This window comes from Zingiber officinale, chromosome 9B, assembly GCF_018446385.1.
Source record: "Zingiber officinale cultivar Zhangliang chromosome 9B, Zo_v1.1, whole genome shotgun sequence".
Classification (NCBI taxonomy): domain Eukaryota; kingdom Viridiplantae; phylum Streptophyta; class Magnoliopsida; order Zingiberales; family Zingiberaceae; genus Zingiber; species Zingiber officinale.
The window spans coordinates 84809826-84835163 of NC_056003.1; the positions used below are offsets into that span (position 1 = coordinate 84809826).

At 40.1% G+C, this 25338-nt stretch overlaps 2 protein-coding genes across 2 annotated transcripts; both read right to left on the reverse strand.

The window, feature by feature from the left end:
- Positions 1-66: 66 nt before the first annotated feature.
- Positions 67-4335, reverse strand: LOC122023595 (serine/threonine receptor-like kinase NFP). Its single transcript, XM_042581785.1, has 2 exons — positions 3071-4335; positions 67-999 (listed from the first exon to the last, which is right to left on the reverse strand). The coding sequence occupies exons 1-2, from the start codon at positions 4268-4270 to the stop codon at positions 229-231; spliced, it is 1971 nt and encodes a 656-aa protein (XP_042437719.1). The 5' UTR covers positions 4271-4335; the 3' UTR covers positions 67-228.
- Positions 4336-7847: 3512 nt separating this feature from the next.
- Positions 7848-19514, reverse strand: LOC122023109. Its single transcript, XM_042581198.1, has 6 exons — positions 19212-19514; positions 18072-18120; positions 17875-18000; positions 16933-16989; positions 16198-16286; positions 7848-7938 (listed from the first exon to the last, which is right to left on the reverse strand). Exons 1-6 carry the CDS (start codon positions 19325-19327, stop codon positions 7848-7850), a joined length of 528 nt encoding a protein of 175 aa, XP_042437132.1. The 5' UTR covers positions 19328-19514.
- Positions 19515-25338: the final 5824 nt, after the last annotated feature.

The following is a 25338-nucleotide window of genomic DNA, read 5'->3' on the forward strand; positions in this document are numbered from 1 at the left end:
GACATTAATAAAACTTCGAAGAGCATTTTAAAAATTGTTAAACCTCAAGGGGAAATAGGAAAATCGTTTTCAATTAAAATAGACACAAACTTTATTTCTTCAGGAAAATATACACAAGCCCGAATTTATTCAAAAAAAAAAAACCCCGAATTTATTCTTGCATCACACTCCTTAATTATATCCATACAGCATCTCTATAATTATAAATAAACTGGCGTGCGTACCTGGTCACCGTGCGGCGACATCACTGCCGCTGACGACGGAGAGGCCATCGCCGGAATACTCGGAGAAGTGCTCGTCGGCCTTGGACAACAAGTAGGTAGCCTCCACCATGCTCGGCCTCTTCGCCGGGTCCCTGTTGAGGCACGCCCTCGCCACCTGTATCACGCTCATCACGCTATCCACAGGGCACGACTGCTGCACCAGCGCCGTGTCCATCCACTCCAGCAGCAGCGCCTCCGTCTCCTCCTTGCTAATGGTCACTGGCCGAAACAGGAGGCGTTCGGCCTTCGACCACAGGGCCTCGCCGGTTCGCTCGTCGAAGGCAGACCGGCCGGTGACGAGCTCGAGGAGGACGACGCCGAATGCGAAGACGTCCATCTTGATGGAGACGAAGCCGTCGGCGAGGTACTCGGGGGCGACGTACCCCTGCGTGCCGACGATGTGGGTGGTTACGGCGTTGTGGCCGGTGCGGGCGAGGCCGAAGTTGGCGATCTTGGCGTGGAAGGAGGCGTCGAGGAGGACGTTGCTGGACTTGATGTCCTTATGGACGACGCGAGGCCACGTGTGCTCGTGGATGTACTGCAGGCCGTTGGCCACGTCCAGGGCGATGCGCAGGCGGGAGCGCCAGTCCAGTCGCCGGTCTCCGCTGCCACCGGCGGGGGAGTGGAGCCAGGTGTCGAGGGAGCCGTTCTCGACGTACTCGTACACCAGGTAGGTGGTGCCCTCTTTGGCATCGATGCAGAAGCCTTCCAGCTTCACCAGGTTGCTGTGATTCACCTGCGCCATCACAATCTCACAGATGTCAAATACTCAGAAGAACAAAAAAATCCATCTTTTTTAGTTTTCAATTTATAGAGAAAAACAATTTTAAAACTGAAATGAAAAAACTTGTCGACCTTTTTCAATACTAATCTATCATAAATTTTAACTTTTCTACAGAATTCTTAATTTTTTTTAAAAAAAAAAGTATAAATAATATACTTTTGAAACATTTGTTATTGAAGATGCATAAACAAACAGACAAAAAAGATGCTGCAAGTCTGCAACTTTTGAGCAAGACAGAAAGAACACCCCAAAAATTATAATATTTATTAGAGTTTAGCTTTATTGTTCAAAGATCTTGCTTCCATTTCAGAATGTAACGGATTGCTTTGTAAACTTATAGCCAATGTTATAGAGTATTAATGAAAGAATATATAGAAAAAAGTTAGTCAATCTTTGTATTATCTCTCGGCGATTAACATAGCCAGAAAATTATCATTTTGGCAACTAGAAAACATGAGTGACTACTAGTAACTCTCTCAGCAATATTCATGGCAAAATTGCATATTAAAGTAAGAAAGAAGTATTTCAGAGAAATAAATATGCCAAGGGTCAAAGAAGAAAGGCCAACCGGAATAAGTTGATGGCAGCTATGGTCACTTCATTAGCATTTAGTTCGAGTATTAATTTCAAAGACTTCAGGCACACGGAATCAATTTGACTTCCATTCAGCTTAAATGGATAAAATAAATAAATATATAAATTGTTTTATTTGGCCCATATGAGGTTACAAGGTTGGTCTCTGCGTAGGTTACTTTTCCACGCTAGCATCTTTATCATCAAACCATAAAGCTCCTTTTTCTTTCAATTTCCATTAGTCTTGCTTTTGTCAAATCTAGTGGTTTTGAGACAGTTCAATTAGAAAAATCAAGACAAACTTTAAAAACACTAATCCAATCGAGAAAAAGAGTATTCTATTTTATCTGCTTTTTTTTCTTGCGTTTAACCCTCCCTCCCTTCTCTTTCCCTCTCTTTGACTGATTCCATTCACTTTTTATCATCTAAAACCAAAGTCTGACTAATTCGTCTGTCCAGCAAACTGCTCACGAGAAGTGCTAGGGAGGATAACCAAAAGGGTCTTTCAAAATGGTGGAATCCCGTGGCTACCTTGTTTTAGGTTCTTTTAGGCTCTGTTTACTTGAGACTACAAGAAGAGAAGGAAAAGGGAAGCAAAGAAAGAAGAGGAAGATAGAAGAGGGATGGAATTGAGAAGTTGCTATTGGGTGAGAGTATGGGAAGAACAAAGAAGTGACATGCTACTACTACCCTTCAGCAACATTTTATTTGGAGTTAACTAGGGAAAGAGTCTCTAACCGAGCTCCTTTCTCCCCTTCCATTCAAGTACATGGGATCCTATTACTTGGATAGAATATATGAGGATCCAACCATAAAATAAAAAACTCAAATAATGAAACTCTCTCTATAATTTTGTAATGCTTTCCTTTATGTATTTCATCTCTACTTGAAAACCCCAAAAGGGATGTATCTCTCATCTAAAATAGCTCAATCAATCAAAGCAATATGAACTATATTGCTTGCATATTGGTCTAGCATCTAGGTTCCAGATAGTTAAATTTATCCTGAATAAGTGGTCAACTGATTAATTTAAAACAATATCTTGAGATCCTATAGTCACAGTTTGTGCATTAGTATTTTGGGATAAGTACTTAATCAATCAAATTAAGAAAACTCCCCCTTTCTCTCCCTCCCTCTCTCTCTCTCTCCCTATCTATTAAGGAGTGAAGAATTTTCTACCTATGATTTACAATTAACCATCAGTCGGTTCTAACAACCTTATAAGGAGTGAAGAATTTTACAAAGACAAAAGAATCGATTGCAAAAATTTTAAATTTGGAGGGTGCAATGAAAAGGTTAGAAAAACTTGAGGTGCAAAATGAAAATTTTCTAAATAAATAGATGAAATCGGTTGACGGCAAAATTTAAGTAAAAATAAATAAATTTGTGTGCTAAAAAATGAGGAAGAAGAAAAATAGGACCAAGAGATGTGTTTTGAGACTCGTCTGACCTTTTGGAGAATCTTGAGCTCATCGTAGGCGTTCCACTTCATCTTCTTCACCGCGAACACCTCCCCGTCGATCGTCCCCTTGTAGACTGATCCCTGTATCAGCCGGCTCCGGTCGAACCCCGCCGTCGCCTCCCTCAGCGTCGCGACATCGAACACCTTGTACTTGTCCAGCCACTCCGATAAGTCCGCGATCAGCTTATCATCCGCGGACGATAAGCTCCCGAACCGCCCTTCCCCTTCACCTTTGCCGCTCCTCTCCAAGCTGTTTTGCCGGCCGTTCTTCCCCACTGCTTCCCCCTTTCGATTCCATCTCCTCTGACACCAGGCCAGAAGAAGCAATAACAGCGCGCAGAGCACCCCCACGACGGCCAACGCGGCGGCCAGCCCAGCGATGACTCCCTTGTTCTCGTTTCTCTCAACCACGGGAGTGGGAGACGTCGGAGGCGAAGCCGGCGCCTCCGATACGACGCTGGTACGGATCAGCGGAGGCGGGATCTGTAACAGGGGAACGAATACGACGGAGTAGGTGCCATTGAAAGGGCCATTTATCGCAGTCAGGGTTTCGGAGTCGATGCCGAAGTTGGACGCAACGGAGGCGTAGGTGTCGGAGGGCTGAAGAACGTAGGAAACCAGGCCGAGGGAGGCGGTGAGGTTGACAGCGGTGGTGTTGTTGGGGAGGCACTGACAGAAAATCGGGAAGGTGGCGATGTCCCCGATAGCGAGATCAGTGGGGACGAGGGTAGGGTTGACCAGCTCGACGGCGGGGAAGGCGGTGAGGTTGGCGTATTCGACGGTGGAGACGAGGTAGAAGGTGTTGCCGGAGACGATCTGGTAGGCGGCAGGGTAGTAGGAGCGATTGCGGTCGCGGTCGCATCCGCAAGAGATGGGGACAAGGAGGGGCTGGTCCTGGCGGAGGGGGAGGACGGATTGAGCGACGGTGAGGTTGGTGGCGCGGGCGATGAGTGAGCGGCTGGTGCCGAAGAGGTCGCCGACGGAGGCTAGGTCGGCGGAGAGGGGAACGGCAAGGCTGGCTCGGTAGAAGGCGTAGGCCTGGCAAGGGTAGACGGAGTCGGCACGGCAGCGGACGCCGTCGGAGATATTCGGCTGAGCGGCCGACGGAGTAAAAAGGAGGAGAGGGAGGAGGAAGGGGAGGAGGAGGCAGGAGATGGGAGGAGCAGCAGATCTGGTCTCGCTTCCCATCGGGGAATCGATCGAGTTGATTGAGGAAGACGGGAGTGAGAGACGGCTCGTTATAATGCGCAGTGGGGGGCTGTTGAGCAATTTGACTTCCCCATTGACCGCGGCTTCGAAAAAGAGGTCGTTTCCTAAGTCGTGGCCAACAAGTGTATGGATGCCAATTAATACGACATCGTGTTTCCACGGAAGACTAGACTTTATGTGGGCCCTACTCAGCCCTGATCCTGCTCGACCCAAGAAACACTCCCAAAGACGGGAGTGAGAGACGGCTCGTTATAATGCGCAGGTGGGGGGTGTTGAGCAATTTGACTTCCCCATTGACCGCGACTTCGAAACGAGGTCGTTTCCTAAGTCGTGGCCAATAAGTGTATGGATGCCAATTAATACGACCATCGTGTTTCCACGGAAGACTAGACTATATGTAGGCCATACTCGGCCCTGGTCCAGTTCGACCCAAGAAACACTCCCAAAGTTTAAGATACGTTTAGTTTAGAGATTTAATTTAGAGGTTTAGAAATGGGAGAATGGATTCATTTTTAAATCATATGTTTGGTTGATGGAAATAGAATTAAGATTTTAAAATGAAATCCAAAAATTTAGATATAGATGAAACTCATTCCTCCCTTGAGTTTTGATGGAATGAGAATAAGAATTAAGTTTTGAACGAAAATACCTTTACACCCTGCTTAAGTCATGGAATTGAATTGAATTCCATTATGCATTGAATTCCATAAGAAATTGAATTCAATTCTCATGTTTGGAATGAATTGCAACTTAAGTTATGGAATTCTTATGTTTTACCATTTTATCCTTCTCTCTTTTTTCTTTTCTTTTTTTACAAAGAAGAGAGAATGAGAGCACAATGGACATAATATGGAGAATTGAATTCCCTATCTAAATCACACATAAAGAGGTGTGATTTACTTTTACCTTGTTTGATGGAATTGGAATTAAATTCCATATCAATTCTTAGCTAAAAAATCATTCCAAAGCATGGAATTCAATTCCAATTCTAAAAGGAATTGAATTCCATATCATTTCAAACAGGCTGTTAGTATATTTGTTCAATTTTTTTTTCATTTCACTCTCTTTCCTTGTTTTCTCTCATCATACTTTCTCTCTTCTCATTCTATCATTACATTTTCTCTCTCAACAGTCCCCTCGGATAGGTCTAGTGACTACCACATAAGGTATTGTCACAATGAGGTATATGGTTCGAATCTCGGCAAAGACGAGGTAAATATCTCCCTTATGTGCTAGTCACTATTCCAAAGGCTAATAGCCGCCCATGATTTACCTCCTCCGCGTTGGCCTTGGAACGGGTTGACGAGGGCACTGGGGGCGAGCGTATTCGCCTTTTGCCACAATTTTCTCTCTCAACGTACTTTCTCTCTCCTTATTCTCTTTCATCACACATTCTCTATCATTTTTTCTCTGTATTCTCTCTCATCACACACTCCCTCTCATTATTTTCTCTCTCTTCATTTTCTCCTCATTTTTTCATCATACTTTCTCTCTCCTCAATCTTTCTTATCATACTCACTCTCCATATTTTATCTCATCATACTTTCTCTCTCTTCATTCTCTTTAATCATACTCTCTCTTCTCGTTCTCGTTCTCTCTCATCACACATTCTCTACCATTTTCTCTCTGTATTCTCTCTCATCACACACTCTCTCTCTCATTATTTTCTCTCTTCATTCTCTTCTAAATTCTTCATCATGCTTTCTCTCTCATCGTACATTCTCTCTCCTCAATCTCTCTTACCGAACTCTCTCTCCATATTTTCTCTCATCACACTTTCTCTCTCTTCCATCACACTCTCTCTCCTTATTTTCTTCCATCACATTTTCTCTCTCTTCATTTTTTCCCATCATACTTTCTCTCTCATCACATTTTCTCATCGTACTTTCTCTCCTCAATCTCTCATTTTCTCTCATCACACTTTCTCTCTCTTCATTTTTCTCATCACTCTTTCTCTCTCAAACACTTTCTCTCTTATCATATTTTTTATCTTGTCAATCTCTCCTATCACGCTGTCTCTCCTCATTTTCTCTCATCACACTTTCCCTCTCTTCATTCTTTCCATCACACTTTTTCTCTCATCACACTTTCTCTCTCATCATTCTCCTCATCATATGTTTTTCTTACATTCAACTTTCTCTTCCATCTAATTTTTTCTCTTATTTTTCTCTAAGGGTAAAAAAGGAAATTTCGTTTCATTCCAATTGAAAATATCCAACTAACCAAATATTATTTTTAAAAATGATATCCAAACTCATACTCATTCTCATTCCATAATACTAAGATACTCATTCTCATTCCGATTCCTAGAAGAGAACCAAACGCCACCTAAATCAAATTTCATACGGTTTCAAAAAAAAAAAATCTATTAAAAATAATTTTAATCCATTAAAATGAATTTGATTCGATTAAAAAAAAGTTGATGTATTAGAAAACTAGTCAGTGTGAATTAACTCTGACTTTTTGCTGATGAGGAGAAGCACACACACCGAAGACTTCCTACAATCGATAAGCTTGCATTGATTGAGAACTGAACCTTCCGGCCTCCAGCTCTCCCACTCATCAAAACTATGAATTGCAAATATGAGTTCCAGTTTTCTGTTGATCTAATAACACGAGCAACGTAAATAAGAATTAATGCTAGGAAGGAGAATAATATGGAAAAGGAAACAGAATAAACATCCTCACATAAATAGAAATCAAAATACATTTGATATGATATGATGCCCCACAACAAAGAAGGAAAACATGATTCCGACTTAGAACTTCCAATGTATTGGAAGTTAGATTTTTTGAATTTGTTAATTCAAGTTAAACTTTGTTGTTAAATGCCATTGAATTCACTACAAGGCCTAAAATATCAATGTGAGATTTTTTGAATTTGTTAATTCAAGTTAAACTTTGTTGCTAAATGCCATTGAATTCACTACAAGGCCTAAAATATCAATGTGAATCCATATTTGAGTCAACCAATATAAATATGTAGCTTGCCTTAGATTAGCTTTTCAAGAAAGTATTTATTATAATGAGGTATTTACTTTTCAAGAAAGGGTTTTCTAAAGTAAGTGATGGACTCTTCAAAGCTTTCTATGAAGAGAGAAGGAATTATAGTATAATAATTTTGTATCGAAAAAATATTTATCTTACAATTTTATATTACATGAGTATTTATACTACTCAATAGAAACTCCTAGACCGTAGATCATTAATTAGATATATAAATTTATTTATCTAGATATGTGAATTACAAGATTCATGTATTACTTGATTCATATACATAAAATATTTATGGTTCATGTAGTGAAGTTTAATTCAACTTCTAACACTCCTTAAACTTGAATCTTCCTTACTCCCAGCATGAACCTCAATCTTTAAAAACCATCAAATTTGAGTAGTTTTTGTAAAACTATCAGCAACTTGATCCATAGTTTTCACAAACTCAAGTTCAACTTCTTTCTTTACAATATATTCATAAATAAAATGATATCTTATGTCAATATGTTTATTATGTTCATGAAACACTGATTTCTTTGCCAAACTTTGAGCTGACTTATTATCAATCATGATCCTTGTAGCATCTTTTTGCTCCAAATGAAATTTCTTTAACAATCTTCTCAACCATATAGTATGATAAGTGCAAGAAGTATCTGCAACATACTTAGCTTTACAACTAGAAAGTGCCACATAGCTTACTTTTTTTAACTCCACAAAATTACATTATTTCTCAAAAAGAATATAAAACCAATTATATTTTTTCTATCATCAATGTCTCTCACAAAATTACTATCATAATACCCCATTAACATGTAGTTGCAAGAGGATAAATAAAGAATACCATAATCAAGAATACCTTTAATATAATGAAGTATCCTCTTAACTGCCAACATGTGAGACTCAGCTAGATTCTCCATAGTTGGATTCTCTATAAATTGACTCACAACTCCAACTGCAAATAAAATGTTCATTCTTGTACAAGTCAAATATCTCAAGCTCCCAATAAGACTTCTAAAAGTAGTTAGGATCAATCTTCTTTTTTCTTTTTTTTTTCACATCAGATAGTTGTGCTCTAAATTGCACATGGGTATTAATTGGTCTACAATTGAACATATTGAACTTCTTAAGAACCTCTTTTGTTTAACTTTCTTGTGAAATAGAAGTTCCATCATCCATTTGCTTTACTTGGATTCCCAAGAAATAAGTCATGAGTTCCATGTCAGTCATCTCAGATTCATAACTCATGGTTATCTTGATTTTTTTTTCAATCATTTTTTTTTTATTTCCTATAAATATGAGATCATCCACATAAATGTAAACAAGTAAGAAACCTTGACCTTCTTCTTTCATATAGAGTGCATACTCATGGGTGCATCTCAAGAAATCATTTTCTTGCAAATACTTGTCAAGTTGATTGTTCTAAGCTCTTGAAACAGATTGCTTTAGAAAGCTCTTTCTTGGTGCTTGCCCTACTTTGAGACCTCCCCTCAACTTCGTTCAAGGTTACCATTGTTGGAAGGTGATGGACTCTCAAAAGCTTTATAGGAAGATAAGAGGAGTTGTAGTATAATGACTTTGTATTGAAAAAAAATACTTGTCAAGTTGATTGTTCCAAGCTTTTAACACCTGTTTAAGACCATAAAATGTCTTCTTTAGCTTCAAGACCTTGTCTTCATGCCCCATAACCACATATCCAATAGGTTGCTCAATGTAAATATTTTTATTAAGATAATCATTAAGAAAGGTAGCTTTAACATCTAATTGATAAATCTTCGAATGATTTTGAACAACAAGAGATATCAACAAGCAAATTATCTCCAATCGAGCTACTGGAGCAAATACCTCGTCATAATCAATACCTTATTTTTGTTGGTAGTCTTTAGCAACAAGTCATGTTTTATACCTTTCTACTTCTCCATTAGCATTCTTCTTTGTCTTGTATATCCATTTGACTCCAATAGTCTTATGGTCTTTTGGAATAGATACTAACTTTCAAGTATTGTTCTTCACAATGGTTTGCATTTCTTCATCCATGGTTCCTCTCCATTTCTCATCCTCTTTTTGCTTATTCAAAGCTCAAAGATTCAATATCTTCAAGTAAACAAAACAAACTCATTTCATGAATAGCATGAGTTTCATTGTAGATGTCATCAAGACTTCAATATAATAATTAATCTAATTATTATATTAGTTGAATTAAATTACTTAGTTGACTTAGATTAGTTAAATTGAATTAAATAAATTAGTTAAATTGAACTCTAAACCTATACTCTATTTCATATCATGCCTACGTTGAGCCACATATCATGCTCAACGTAAAAGTTTTCATCAATTCTTCCGTATTATATTTTAACACATTTGAGTAGTCAAAATAAATAATAAATAGTATATTTAAACTCCTTACAATCTCAGAAATTCATAGAAATTAAAATAAGTGCAATCAGAACTCTCTAGGTCCATAAGTGGATTTTGATCGAAATCCACTAATGGACCTAGAGAGCTCTGATTCCATCTATTTTAGTTTCTATGGATTTTTGATATTGCAAGGAGTTCAAATATGCTATCTATTATTTATTTTAACTTTTAGAAGGTGTTAAAATATAATAAAAAAATTAGCAAAAATTCTCATACGTTAGGCATGATATGACCATATTAGGCCTAACGTAGGTCTGATATGAAATCATATCAGGCCCAACCTATGAGAATTTTTATTGATTCTTTTTATTATATTATAACACATTCTAGAAGTTAAAATAAATAATGGATATAATATTTTAACTCCTTGCAATATCAAAAATCCATTGATGAACCTACAGAGCTCCAATTGAGTTCATTTTAATTTCTGTGGATTTCTGATATTACAAGGAGTTCAAATATACTATCCATTGTTTATTTTGAGACTTCTATAAAGTATTAAAATATAATAAGAAAGAATCAATAAAAAAACCTCCATGTTAGGCATGATATGAATTATTTTAGACCTACATTTTATCGAGTCATCATTATTATAATTTTACACTTCTGTAGAAGTCAAAATAAATAATGGATTAGTTTCTGTCTATTTCTGGGGTTACAAAGAGTTCAAATATGTTATTTATTGATTATTTCGACTTCTTCAAATGTATTAAAACATTATCAAAAAATTAACTAAACTATAAATGTCGTGGGCCTGATAAGATTTGTATATCGGACCTATGTTATTGTAACGACCCGCCTTCTACTAACTAAGCTGTAAGGCTGGACCGTCACATTATGCTGTGCTAAGCTATACCCATGACCATCGCTAAGTCTAGGTGCGGAAGTTGTACTAATTAAAATTTTGCTAAACTATTATCATTTCCTGATTTTACATGTGTTAAGGGGTGTAATTTAAATTATTCATGACCTATATTACATCCCCCAATGGTCAAGGAACTTAAATAAAGGTTTCTTGCTGATATCAGGCCTCCCAATCGATCCACGGATCGATTGGAATAGCTTGATCGATCCATTGATCGATCCAGGTGGCTACTGTATGCGGAAGTCAGGTTGGATCGATCCAGCACGCTACTGTGCTCGGGCCAATATTCTGGATGGATCGGCTAATCGATCCAGACTGGCTAATCGATCCAGTGATCGATCCCAAAGCCTTCTGTTCGCGACAGAATTTGCTAGATCGATCGGCTAATCGATCCTGAAGCCTACTGTTCGTGGTACGAACTCCCCAATCGATCGGCTGATCGATTGAGAAGCCTCCAATCGATCGACCGATCGATTGGGGTTTCTGATTTCGTACAGAAGTCTGATTTTAGCACTGTTTCGTGCCAAAATCACTTATATCAATTCTAAACTAAAAGAAATGTCTCCTAACATCAATTATCTAGCGTTTTTAACATGGTATGAGGCATAATCCACTAATTCATGACATTTAAGCAAACTGAACTGCAGAAACTAAAAGTAACAAAGTTCTAATAATTAAACTTGCTAAATCCCTATGATCTTTGTTCCAAACTCCAGCTCACACACATCCTCGTCGTTGCATTGACCTCCAGCCTCCGCTAATCCATCTTCTCTTTACCTTTATCTGCAGTATAAGGAAAATAGTATCTGTAAGCTTGAGAGCTTAGTAAGAAACCATCTACCTCACTAAAATATGCATTCGATGCAATATGCTTTTGAAAGAATGCTATTAAAATCATGTGCTGAACTTGAGAAACATGGCATACTGAAATTGTAGGACCGTTAGATTCGATAGAGGGGGGGTGAATATCAATTCGAAAAACAAGAGTTTAAACGCAGCGGAAAATTAAAATAGACACAAATGTTTTATTTCGTTCGGAGCCTGTGACGACTCCTACTCGAAGGCCCGTGGTCCTTGACCACTTTCGTTGGGCAATCACTAACAAGTCGAAATATGATTACAGAATAAGTACAGGAAATGCTAGTGAAAATAAAGCAATACCGACAAGGAAATTAAATCAAAACGGAAGGAGCACTTTGTCGGAGCGTTGTTGGCGTCGCACTGAACGTCGAGCAGCAAGACCAGCAGTAGAAGAGTTCTCAGATGAATTGATTGATCTGAAGCTCCTGTCTGGGGCTTCTTTTATATGTTGTTCCGGGCGCCTGGATTCCTTCCGGGCGCTTGGAATGTGACGTAACTGCTCAAATCGAGATGCTCCACGTGGCGACGACTTGGCTGGATAGAATTCGCCTTCCGGGCGCCCGGTCCACCTTGTTCCAGAAAACTCCCTTTTCCTGCAAAACAAAGTTAGTCCGAGGCAAATATACATCCTGTAAAACAGATTGTTAGCACAGTTAAAGTTCAACAGATGGATAAAAAGACTATGACTTAGATTCCGTCTTTCCGAGACCGGAATCTAGTCACGATCTCGACTTAGACATCCGAAATGGATCTAAGCCGGATCGACGCCTAATGTCCCCTTCCCGGGAACGCGTCCTCACAGTCACTCCCCTCCAGTGACTTACCTCACTTACCTGCCAGACGTCCGGTCAGCCCGTCGACCCGTCTGGACTTCTTGCCAAGCGTCCGGTCAGCCAGTCGACCCGCTTGGACTTCTCGCTAGCTATCCGGTCAGCCCGTCGACCTAGCTGGACTTCTCGCCAAGCGTCCGGTCAGCCCGTCGACCCGCTTGGACTTCTCGCCAGCTATCCGGTCAGCCCGTCGACCTAGCTGGACTTCTCCTGCACACTCGATCAAAGTGTCAGACAACAACAAAACTAACTTAACCTATTTGTCATTCATCAAAACCTGGGTTAAATCGTTAGTGCTAACCGCACCAACAGAAATCACTACACATGAATACAAAAACATGGCATACAAGTTCATATGATATGGAAATCAAAACTGATCATAAGACTATCACATGCCTCTATAAGAAACTAAACAGAGCATGATCTGAACTAAGCTGATGCTAAACTAATGCTAGAGTTGTACTACTTTCACCTAGCTATTTTGTGAGGTTCTGAAAACTAATTACATAATAAGTGAAAATACATAATCATGCTGTTGTTTGGGCCCGGAGACTGTACTTGCTGTGCGCGCATCCCTAACTAAACCCGGGGTTACAAATTCCGAATCTAGTAGGGTTTGCTAGGTTAGCTGAACCTAGGGACGACTATGGGAGTCCAACCCAATGGATATCTAATCCAGTACAGTGCCACTGAGAAAGTAAAATACTGAACATAAGCTAATAACTATTGTCTTGCTTCTACTAGGTTGTCTAAACCCAGAACTAGGTTATCTGAACCTAGAGGCGACTGTGGGAGCCCACCCATTGGACATCTGGTCCTGTAAAAGCTGGAGCAAGACTAAATAGGCTATGTAAATGCTTCTAGTGCATTTATCCAAGCTAATAAAATGCCTAATTTGCATTTGACTGCGCTAAACATTCTATCGAGCACTTGGTGTACGCTAGTGCACACCTTATGTGCTGAAATTTGCATACGACTAAACTAATGCATAAAAATCACACGAATAGCTACTTATACCGCAGGTGAGGGGTTTCTTACCTCCTGTGCTAATTGTCTTACGATTCTAATCGCTAGTTTCCCGGCGGAGAAGATCCCTTCGACGATCTCTTTGCGTCTACGCGTTCCTCTCGCGGAGGGGAGCGTCCTCGTATCCAAGATGTCGCTGGAAAGTCCTCCTATGGCTCTAGGGACGAAATCCCTAGGTGTGCTTGGGGGTTGGCGCCGAGAGAAGGAGGAGGGGAAGTGGGCGGCGGTGAGGGTTTGAGGGAGAGGAAAAGCTACGTTAAAAATAACTTTTCCCCTATTAATTCCCTATTTATATTAAGTGGGTAATTCCGCCCAACTCTAATATAAAATTAATTGTTTCCCTTTCCTTTCAGCACGACCCTGCTGGGTTCGCCTGGTTACTAGAGTCAGCTATAGGTCGTAGGACCCAACAGGTCTCGGGTTCAATTCCCGCGTAGGCTATTTTCATTATCTATTTATTTTTGCTACTTTAGCAAATCTAAAAATTCCATAAAAATATCTTAAAATTCCAGAAAAATACTAGGATATTTCTAATAATTATTTTGAGAATTTTCGGGCGCTACAATCCCCTATACCTTATAAAAAGTTCATCCTCGAACTTAGAATAACTCTGGGTACTTCTGTCTCATGCTGGCTTCTGTCTCCCATGTTGCCTCTTCTGCTGTGTGACTTTGCCAAATGACTTTTACTAATGGTACCTCCTTGTTCCGTAATTTCTTAACTGCTCGGTCTATTATCTGAATAGGCCGACTATCATAGCTGAGGTTTTCGCGCACTGGTATTGACTGGGGCTCAATCACCTGGGTGGCATCTGAGATATGCTTCTTCAGCATAGAGACATGAAATACATTATGGATGGCTGACATATCCTGTGGTAGCTCTAGCTCATATGCTACCTTGCCAACTCTTCTAGTGATAAGGTATGGTCCCACATATCTGGGACTTAGTTTGCTCTTCTTCCCAAAACGCATTACTCCCTTCATGGGAGCTACTCTGAGGAACACTGAATCCCCAACTGAAAACTCTAAAGGTCTGCGCCGTGTATCAGCATAGTTTTTCTGGCGGCTCTGAGCTGTCTCCTGTGGTATCTGCCACTAGATCTGTCTGAAGTTCTAGTTCTTTCTGTTCACCACTCTCATACCAGCAGATTGGAGATCTACACCTCTGCCCGTAGAGAGCCTCGTAAGGTGCCATACCGATGGTGGCCTGATAGCTGTTGTTGTATGCAAATTCTGCTAAACTCAGATATTTGCACGAACTTCCTTTGAAGTCTAGGGCACATGCGCGGAGCATATCTTCGAGTACCTGATTTACTCGCTCCGTCTGACCATCTGTCTGAGGATGGAAGGCTGTGCTGAACTTTAACTTCGTGCCCAAAGCTGACTGTACACACTCCCAGAAGTGTGATGTGAACCTACTGTCTCTGTCTGAAATAATGGTTCGTGGGACTCCATGCAATCTGACAATCTCCTTGAGGTACAACTGAGCTAGCTGTTCCATGGAGTAGGATATCCTGATAGCTAAGAAGTGGGTTGATTTAGTCAACCTGTCAACTATTACCCAGATGGTATCAAAACCATTCGTGGTTCTGGGTAGTCCCACTATGAAATCCATAGAAATGTCTTCCCACTTCCATTCTGGAATCTGAATAGGCTGCAAAATTCCTCCTGGTCTCTGATGTTCTGCCTTAACCCTCTGACAGGTTAGGCAGGTGCTGACATATCGAGCGATGTCTCTCTTCATCCCAGGCCACCAAAAATATTTCTTCAAGTCCTGGTACATTTTGGTGGAGCCAGGATGCATCGCATAGGGAGTCTTGTGAGTCTCCTCTAAAATCTTGCTTCGTAGTTCCTCCTAATCTGGAACGCATAATCTATCACCAAAGTATAATACCCCGCTATCTGATATTCTGAACTCTCCACCTTCTGATTCTGCTATCCCTTGCTTGATTTTCTGAATTTCAAGATCCTGTTCCTGAGCTGTCTGAATGTCACCAAGCAAGGTAGACTCTAATGTCATAGTAGAGAGCCGCCCAACTATGAGTTCGAGACCGAAATCTGTGATCTCTTTCTGTAGGGGCGGTGACATGGCTGCTAAAGATAATAGGGTAGCACTGGACTTCCTGCTAAGTGCGTCTGCTACCTTATTGGCCTTCCCTGGGTGATAGAGGATGTCTATATCGTAGTCCTTGACCATCTCTAGTCATCTACGCCGTCGCATATTCAGATCCTTATGAGTGAAGAAGTACTTCAGACTCTGATGATCTGTATACACTCTGCACTGAGCTCTATACAAGTAATGTCTCCAAATTTTGAGGGCGAACACCACTGCTGCAAGCTCAAGGTCATGAGTAGGGTAATTCTTCTCATATTCCGTGAGTTGTCTGGAGGCGTAGGCGATTACCTTGCCACACTATAAGAAAAAAGCTAATAGACAACGCTTTTAAAGTGTTGTCTTTGTGCCTGAAAAAGTGTTGTTAAAGGCATTGTTGTTAAAAGTCTGCTCAACGACAACGCTTTTAAAGCGTTGTCATTTGTAGCGAAGACAACGCTTTTGCAACGCTTTAAAAGCGTTGTCGGTTTATGCAAAGACAACGTTTTTGCAACGCATTTAAAGTGTTGTTTTTGGTAGAAAAGACAACGCTTTTGCAACGCTTTAAAAGCGTTGTCGTTTTAAAGAAAAAATATTTTAAAAATATTTAAAAATCATTATTTTTATATTTATGAAACTATTATTTTTCTTTTACCATGTCTAGATTCGAATTTTACATATAATCAACTCAGTTAATGATTTCAAACTCATACCAAAATAATAGAATTCTGACATTGAAGTAATATTAGTATTTAATTACATGAGAAGCTAGTAAATATCAAAATTAACACTAATTCTGTTTTAAAGTAGATAGTGATATTCACAAATAAAACAAAAGAGCACAAAATAATCTTGTGAGCAATTGGATTTTGTCTAGGATATTTGTGAGCTTTGAACAGATTGAACAGTTGGCCTGAAATATAAACAAAAAATTACAGTCAATAGTTTGAACCAAAAAATTACTTCTACTAGCTATTTTCTATAAATGAACCAAAACTCATTACTCAGAAATGAAATGCTTGCAGAAAGAAAGCTTGAAGAAATGCAACGTTTCTTCAAACTGCAGAAATCACTGTTGTTGCAGAAATACAACGTTTCTTCAAACTGCAGAAATAAAGCTTGCAGAAAGAAACAACTATAATATGATAAACTGTGGTTCCATACATGAGCATTACTGATGGCTCTCAAAAGAAACAAAACAATCAAAATAAACGAGTTCAAAATGTGAAACTTTACTAGAGAATCAACTATAATATGATAAACTGTGGTTTGTAGTACTCAGTATAACATCCATTTCTCAGTTTTTGTCTTATGTTGCATCTGTATTTTTTATTTCATATTTACATGAAGTATATATCTTGTAATACAAGCAAATATCCTGAAGAACTTCTTATGAGACATCAGTTGAGGTTTGTGTTGTTTACATTCCTTTCTAATTTTATTAGAGAATGATCATGGCCAGCATGCGAGTGAACAACTTCAAGGAAATTCAACAGCGTTATACTTTAACAAGGGCCTTAACTAGATTGAATAACTTACTTAAAAGAAGTAATGTCTACCTGAACATTGCTTTCTTCCATTAAAACCTCCTTAGCTTTTTCGCAAAGCACCCTAACCTGAAATTTTATTTAAAAACTTATAAATATAGTTATTAACTCACAATGATAAACTGCAAGAAATTCCAAATATTATTTTCATAGGGAAAAAAAGAATACTAAACAAACATTGGACTGCAAAAGCTAATGTCTTAACAATATGAACTTATTGTGAACTTTTAGCAATTAGCAAGACACAAGAAGGGAATAGAAGCATTTACCTCTATTCCTTGTTAATAGAACAAACAGTTAATGCATGTAACTAGAGGAGTCCTCCTATAACTTGAGTAATATTTCATAAATTTCCAGAGGCTTATGAAAAGATACAATAGAAACCTCTACGAATATTTTTTCTATATAACTTACAAGAAAAATCAGCTCAATCAAAAATTGAATTCCGAATGACATGCTGATCAGATAAACTATTTCCCATCGTCTCTAACAAATTAAAGCATTTATAATTGTATCAAGGAGAAATAATTAAGTCACATCGGATAAATAAATCATCAGATTATTCGTTAACAAGAGACACTAACCCACCCCATAGTCCAACAAAGAAAATCATTACAGTCCGGGAATGAAATATGGACTGGCCAGTTCTACATTAGCAGTTTCAAGTCTGGGAAGAGCTCAAATTTCTCTACAAACTCCATTGTTTAAAGCTTGAATCATAGGATATGTGGAACAATCCAGGGAACCGGATCAAAGACCTGCAACCGAACCAATTCGTTATGAAGAAAGATCGACTAAAGATTAAAATAGATCTAACGCCAATATCTACCATTTTACATATACAAAGTATATAATTATAAACAAAAAATCAAAGCTAAAAAATGTTTGCTACTCTAGAAACAAAAAAGAAACATTGTAACAAAACCTTAAGGGAGTCAGAGATTTCGAGTATACAGTGTCAAGTAGTGCTCCAAGGCGATCGCCAAAGCCTACCTCGACGATGGTTGCATCTGGGTTTGAGTCTTGATCAATTATCACTTTAGGTGTTGGAATTCTGTCAGTCTCTTTGGAACTGTCATCCTGTCACAATTGAATTCAGGGAAAATCAGAATGGATTTCCAGATAAATGCATCAAGCAGGTGCTTGAATACCTCAACAGCAGTTGAGTATGTAGCTCTAGGAGTGCGTTGGGATGGACATCTGACAATATCCCATAATACAACATCAGCAGAAAATAAGACACACGCAAAGAACAAGCATATGCTCCAATCCAACAATCGAGGGTTAAGAACAAACACGACATGGTATATAGAACGATCACACATCAGTAACATCTTGATGTGCCTACAAGTTCTCGATTCATCCGTAAGAAAATCCTAGATTAACAAGAAGTTGAGATCTGCATTTTTTGATCTATTTAATTGGGGATAAAAAGCAAAGATTTTTCATCCATGGAACATTTTTACACATGAATCTGTAAAGGGAAAAAAAAAAGTCTATAGCCAGGAATTAGGCCATGAACATTTCAGCCAGGTAATTTACATTAAACATAATTGGTCAATTCTCTTTGCTGGTCGGGATGCAACAATCGATGTACCTGTAAATGGAACTGCAATTGGGTCCATTTTCTCACTGGCGGGCTCAATACAATGAGTATGCTATTGGACTTTTGCTCTGCCGACAAGGGGCAATTTTCTATAGCATAGACTTTGATCCTTGAGGATGTCAAACCTTCATGGAAATTGAAACCAACAGAGAATGTCTAGATAGGTCAAATACTTCCATAGATTTTGCTTAATCAATTCCACACATGGTTTAGGTTTCTTATATGGTTAATGGAAACGTCCTATTAGTTCGAGTTGCAACAATGGATGAGAAGTTAAATTCTTCTGAAGAAGAAGAGAGGTATAACAGATTGACACACTCATGCTTTGTTACAATGCATCATTAAACCTAGGCAAACTTCCGGAAGAGGATACGAAAATGAAAAATGTTTATCGATGATAAAGCAACAGAAGAGCAGATCCTTCTAATCCATTTTACTTGGAGTTATCAACAACAACAACAAAACTCTTAACGCTAAGGAGGAAGAACGAAACCTAACTTTAGGATAAAAAGAATGGATTAGGCCTATTCAAAACCCTAGCTCCGCTATTTACACTCAAAAGCAAAAAAAATCCAAACTACGAGAATAAAGATCGAATCATTGAACTCAGAAGCCACAAGATCTAATTCGCCAAGTAGTCTATCTTCCGTGCAAAGAATACATGAAAGAGGAGGTGGAGATTTACCTCCAAGAGATAGTCCGGAGCTGGATGGCGTCGGAGTGATCGGCCACTTTCCTGGCGAGCTCCTCGCACTCGGCGCAGTAGAAGAGATTTACCTGCTTGTCCACTCTCTTAGCCATTGCCCACAACCCCACAGTCGCCGCCAAGGTCGCACCCTCGGACAAAATGAGAGAGAGAGAGAGAGAGAGAGAGAGAGAGAGAGGGGAGAGATCAAGGTCTAGGTCGTCCACGCCAAATCTTTTTGGCCGCTATTAAGGCAAGAAAAAAATGGCAGCCACTAAAATCATCAACTCTGTGCTCTCAGGCGTCGTATCCCCCGTGTGCTGTGATGCACGGCGCAGCGTCGGAGAAAGGTTGCTCCACTACACGCAAAAGTGAGTGGCTCAAAAGGGTGGGCCATAAGCCAACACCTCCCGGCTCCAGATTCAGACCAAGGCTTGGCCGGAGGACCCCGGAAGCCATCGCAAGCACCGCCGTTCTTCTGCGTTAGCCTGAGAGGAGGAGCTCGAGCAGAAAACCCACTCAACCTCAGATCTGTAAAGAATACGCATGAATCGAGCAGAAAACCCCCCAAAACAAACATCCTGACCAGAGAAGGAATAAATCGAAGGAGCGATCAGACAAAAATAAGCGAGGGAAAGGGCGAGATGTAACCTCCTGTACGACGAGCGACTTGTACTGCATGAGCTGCGCGATCTGCTCGTCCAGGTTGCCATGGGTGTCCGAGGCCGGCACTGGACTCACACTCATCTTGTCCTCCTTATACCAGTCACCGCCTCAACGTCGGGGGCGAAGGAGGCGAAGAGATGGGTCGATCTGTCGTGGTCGATCGCCTCAGCACCGGGATCTGCCGCTTGACGAAGGTGTGGTCTTGACAGAGAGTTCAGAGGAGTGGTTCGCCGGAGAGGAGTTGGATGGAGAAGGCCGCGTGAGATGAGGAGTTGGGAGAAGGGTTCGGGATCAAAAACGATTGGAAGATAGGAGTTGGGAGAAGGGTTCGGGTTTTCTACTCCTTACTTAGTTCCAACGGTTTGTATTAATCAAGATTTAGATGAGAATTTAACAATAGACAACACTTTTAAAAAAATGTTGTCGTAGACACTAAAATAAAGTTTAATAGACAACGCTTTTTACAAAGCGTTGTCTTTGACCCGTAAAAATCACTAATAGACAACGATTTTTAGAAAAGCATTGTCTATTAATAAGAAAATAATGAAATAGACAACGCTTTTCACTAAAAGCGTTGTTAAAAAAAAAATAGACAACGTTTTTTATAAAAAGCGTTGTCGTTTAAGTGTTATAGAATCCCAATTTTCTTGTAGTGCCATCTTGCATCAGCACTGCTCCTAGTCCCAACTTAGAGGCATCACTATATATATCAAAGCTATCTGTGCTCTCTGGTAGAGTCAGAATAGGTGCACTGGTCAATCTTCTCTTTAGTTCGCTAAAGCTGTTCTCACAGTCCTCTGTCCACTGAAATTTTCTGTTCTTTCTGGTAAGAGCTGTCAGTGGGGAGGCTATCCTGGAGAAGTCCTCTACGAATTTTCTGTAATAACCTGCTAATTCCAGAAAGCTTCTGATCTCATTGGCATTCTTGGGTCTTTTCCAGTTACTCACAACTTCTATTTTACTAGGGTCTACCATGATACCATTCTTTGAGATGATGTGACCTAGGAAGGACACCTGATCTAACCAAAATTCACATTTCGTGAACTTGGCGTATAACTGGTTCTGCTGGAGGGTCTGCAGTACTATTCTCAGGTGTTCTGCGTGTTCTTCCTGAGTTCTTGAATAGATAAGGATGTCATCGATGAATACGATAACGAACTTATCTAAGTACTCTCTGAATACTCTGTTCATGAGGTCCATGAAAGTAGCTGGAGCATTTGTCACGCCAAAGGGCATGACTACGAACTCGTAATGTCCGTATCTAGTCCTGAATGCTGTCTTGGGTATATCTCCTTCTTTAACTTTCACCTGATGATAACCTGACCTGAGGTCTATCTTAGAGAACACTGCTGCTCCCTTCAGCTGATCGAACAGGTAATCAATTCTGGGAAGAGGATATCTATTCTTGATCGTGACTTGGTTCAGTGCTCTGTAATCTATGCACAGGCGCATGCTCCCGTCCTTCTTCTTCACGAACAATACAAGCGCTCCCCATGGTGAGTGACTCGGACGTATGAAGCCCTTGTCAAGCAGCTCCTGTAGTTGCTCATGAAGTTCTTTCAGTTCTGCTGGAGCCATGCGGTAAGGTGCTTTGGAGATAGGATTTGTACCGGGAATGAGTTCTATCTCAAATTCGATCTCCCTATCTGGTGCTAGGCCTGGTAACTCTTCAGGGAAGACTGTTGGGTAGTCACGTACGACTCGGACCTCTGCTAGCTGTCGGTCCTTATCCTGACCGATACTGACTACATGTGCTAAAAATCCCGTACATCCTGAATCCATTAATCTCTGTGCTTTCATAGCGGAGAGAAACTTTTTGGCCTTTCTCTTGGGTTCTCCGATGAACTCGAACTGTGCTTCTGCTTCAGGTTGGAATACGACTTTCTGTTTACGACACTCGATGGAAGCACCGTATCTGATCAAGAAGTCCATTCCAAATATGACATCGTAGTCAGTCATATTTAGCACTATCAGATCACAAAAGAGTTCTCTGTCTGCTATAATGACTGGTACTGCTCTGAGCCAGTGGGTGGATGCCATAATTTCTCCTGAAGGCAATGTCGTCAGAAACTGACTACTGAGTACCTCTGGGGGTATCGCTAACTTCTCGACAAATGCCCTGGATACATAAGAATGGGTTGCCCTAGTATCGAATAATACAGTTGTACTTTGCTGTAAAATACTAATCTGACCTGTAACAACTGTCAAGGCATTCGCTACGTCTTCTCTGGTTAAGGAGTAGATCCTTGCATTCGTCATAGCTGGAGGGGCTTCTAGTCTGCCCTGGCTGATGTGTGGACCATCTAGAGCGGCCTGCATCTGATGTAACTGAGCTGGCTGGCCTCCATACCGGCTGTGGTGGAGGAAGACTAGTCTTGTTCGGGCACTGCTTAGCCATATGCCCTTCCTGTCCACACTCAAAGCATCCTCGTGTGCCTTTACGACAAACTCCAGGGTGGAATTTCCCACAAGTAGCACACTTTGGATAACTGGGCTGTTTGCTAGCTGGCCCTCCTTTTGGGTAACTCCCTGGTTTGCGCTTATTGCTGGAGTTCCCTTTCCAGTTGGAGCTGTGGCCCTGTTGTTCCTGAGTGTCTGAGCCTCCTTGCCCTTTTGACTCTGAGAGGACTTGCTTCTGCTGTTTGATACTGTTTTGGTAGTGCTCGGTGGTCAAAGCACTGCTGACTAGTTCTTCGGTGGTTTGCGGCCTGTGAACGCCGCCAGCCACGTTCATTGCTATTTCCGGCCTCAGCATCTTGAACATCAACCGGACTCGTTCTTTTTCGGTGCTGACTAGTTCGGGGCATAGACGAGCCAATCTATTGAATTTCTTCACGGCTTCCTCAACTGATAGGTTGCCCTGACGAAACTCAGTGAACTCGTCGTAGTGGCGGTTGGTGACCCGCATGTGAAAGAACTCCTCGAAGAATTCTTTCTCGAAGTCAGCCCATGTCATCTGGTTCACTGGGCGCTTCGCTCTGATTCTCTCCCACCACATGCGTGCATCTCCTGTCAGGCAGAAGGAGGCACACTTCACCTTCTCATGTTCTGGCCAGTCTAGAAGCTCCATCGTACTCTTCAGTGTTTTGAACCAGGTTTGTGCATCCCATGGTTCACTGGTGCCGGAGAAGTTCTCGGGCTTGACTCTCTGCCACTGGATCAGATAGGCTTCTCTCTTTGCCTCTACTGCTGCTGGGGCTACTGGTGCTGTAGGCTGGACTGGTGGAACCTCTACGTTTGGTTCCGGGGTGACTGTGGGAGTATTCTGCTGATTAGCCTTTAAGGTGGCTATCTCCTATTGCTGTTCAGCTAACTGCTGCTGTAACTGAGCCACTAATGCTGTCAGGTCTGGGGGAGGCACTGAACTGCCTGCCTCATGCTGGGGCTCAGTAGCTGGTGCCCTTCTAGCTGGGCGTCCTCGTGCCATTTCTAAAGGAACCAAGGACATACATGACTAACACAATCATAAGGGAGTAACTATTGTTATCATGTCAACTACTATCATGAACAAGCATGCTTTAGTTATATCTAAACATGAAACAAGAAACATAAAGAAAGTGAGAGATGTTCTTACTTGGAAGCTGCAGGTTCAATGCTGATGTATGTGTAGGAAGTATGGAAACTGCTCTGATACCACTCTGTAACGACCCGCCTTTTACTAACTAAGCTATAAGGCCGGACCGTCACATTATGTTGTGCTAAGCTATACCCATGACCATCGCTAAGTCTAGGTGCAGAATGTAACACCCATAGGGTCCTTAGAAAAATTCTAGAATATTTTATCATGAATAAAGAAAAAAATATATATGCTTTAGTTAAATTTTGCTCCTAGCCGAACACTTAAACAAATAAAATAAAAATAAAAATATATAAGGTCTAGGACTTGAACTCTAGATCTCTCATTAGATGCCTGAATAAGATAATCACTAGACCAAGAGAAATTATTGTTAGAAAAGAGAGGGAAATCATAATTAAATGTAAGAAGAAAAGACTCTTCTCTTAGAAGGAGAAGTGAGAGTTGTCTTCTTCCTCTCTAATGAAGAGATGCTCTAGAATATTCTTTTCTTACTCACCAAGAAGGGAGGTATCTAGACTTTTCTCTTAATTATGAAGAGAGTAAAGGAAAGGAGGAAGAAAAATATATTTTTCCTTCCTCCTCTCATGATGAATAAAAGGAGGAAATTAAAATGAGTTGGCATTTTTCCTCATTCACCTTCCTACTCCCTCCTCATCCACCGTGACCTCTTCTTCACCATTTCCTCTTCTTGCCGAGACCAAGGAGCAAGGAAGCTTCCCCTCTCTAGGAAGGATCCACAACAAAGGTTAAATTTCTAAGGAAAACAAGCGCAAGGAAGTGAGTATCCCCTCACTGTAGTACAAGTAGCTTCGGTTTAAAATATTTTTCGAAACTCTAAAAATTTTCTTGCAAGAATGTGGTCAAGATAAAGAATAGGTAGTCACTTAGGGTTAACAAGTGATAAGAGATGCTTCATGTTATAGAAAAAGAAAAAGAGAAATTTAGAGCCTTATTGCATGTTTCGGCCAAGGATGGAAGAGAGGACCTAGAACAAGTTTTCTTTGATCACATGCTTAATTTTTCTACTCTATGATATATGAATTTCACATGTTGTTAGTTAAGTCTTCATTCTTCATGTTGTGAAAAAAAAAGAGATACCTATCTATATGGTTCGGCCAAAATTGATTATAAGGCCTTAGGTCAAGAATTTTAGATAGAAACCATACTAGTTGTACCTCTTTGTGATGTATGAATTTTTACATGTTTATAACCAAGGTTTTTATGCTTCTTATGGAATAAAATGGTATGAAACCCTACTGATATGTTTGGCCAAATTGAAATAAATGGGTTAGGGTTAAAGTTTTGAACTCAAATATGCTTAGATCATGAAGCACAATACCTTGTATGCACTTAGATTAAATGGGCTTGTTATATGTTTAAGTTTTATGCTCCTTATGGAATAAAATGGTATGAAACTCTACTGATATGTTTGGCCAAATTGAAATAAATGGGTTAGGGTTAAAGTTTTGAACTCAAATATGCTTAGATCATGAAGTACAATACCTTGTATGCACTTAGATTAAATGGGCTTGTCATATGTTTAAGTTTTATGCTCCTTATGGAATAAAATGATATGAAACTCTACTGATATGTTTCGGCCAAATGAAAATAAATGGGTTAGGGTTAAAGTTTTGAACTCAAATAGGCTTATTCATGAAGTATAGTGCCTTGTAGGTACTTGTACAATGCTCTATAGGTACTTAGATTAAATGTGCATGTTACATGTTTAAGTCTTATGCTTCTTATGGAATAAAAAGACATGAAACCCTACTGATATGTTTCGGCCAAATGAAAATAAATGGGTTATGGTTAGAGTTTTGAACTCAAACATGCTTATTCATGAAGTATAATGCCTTGTATGTGCTTAGATAAAATTTACATGTT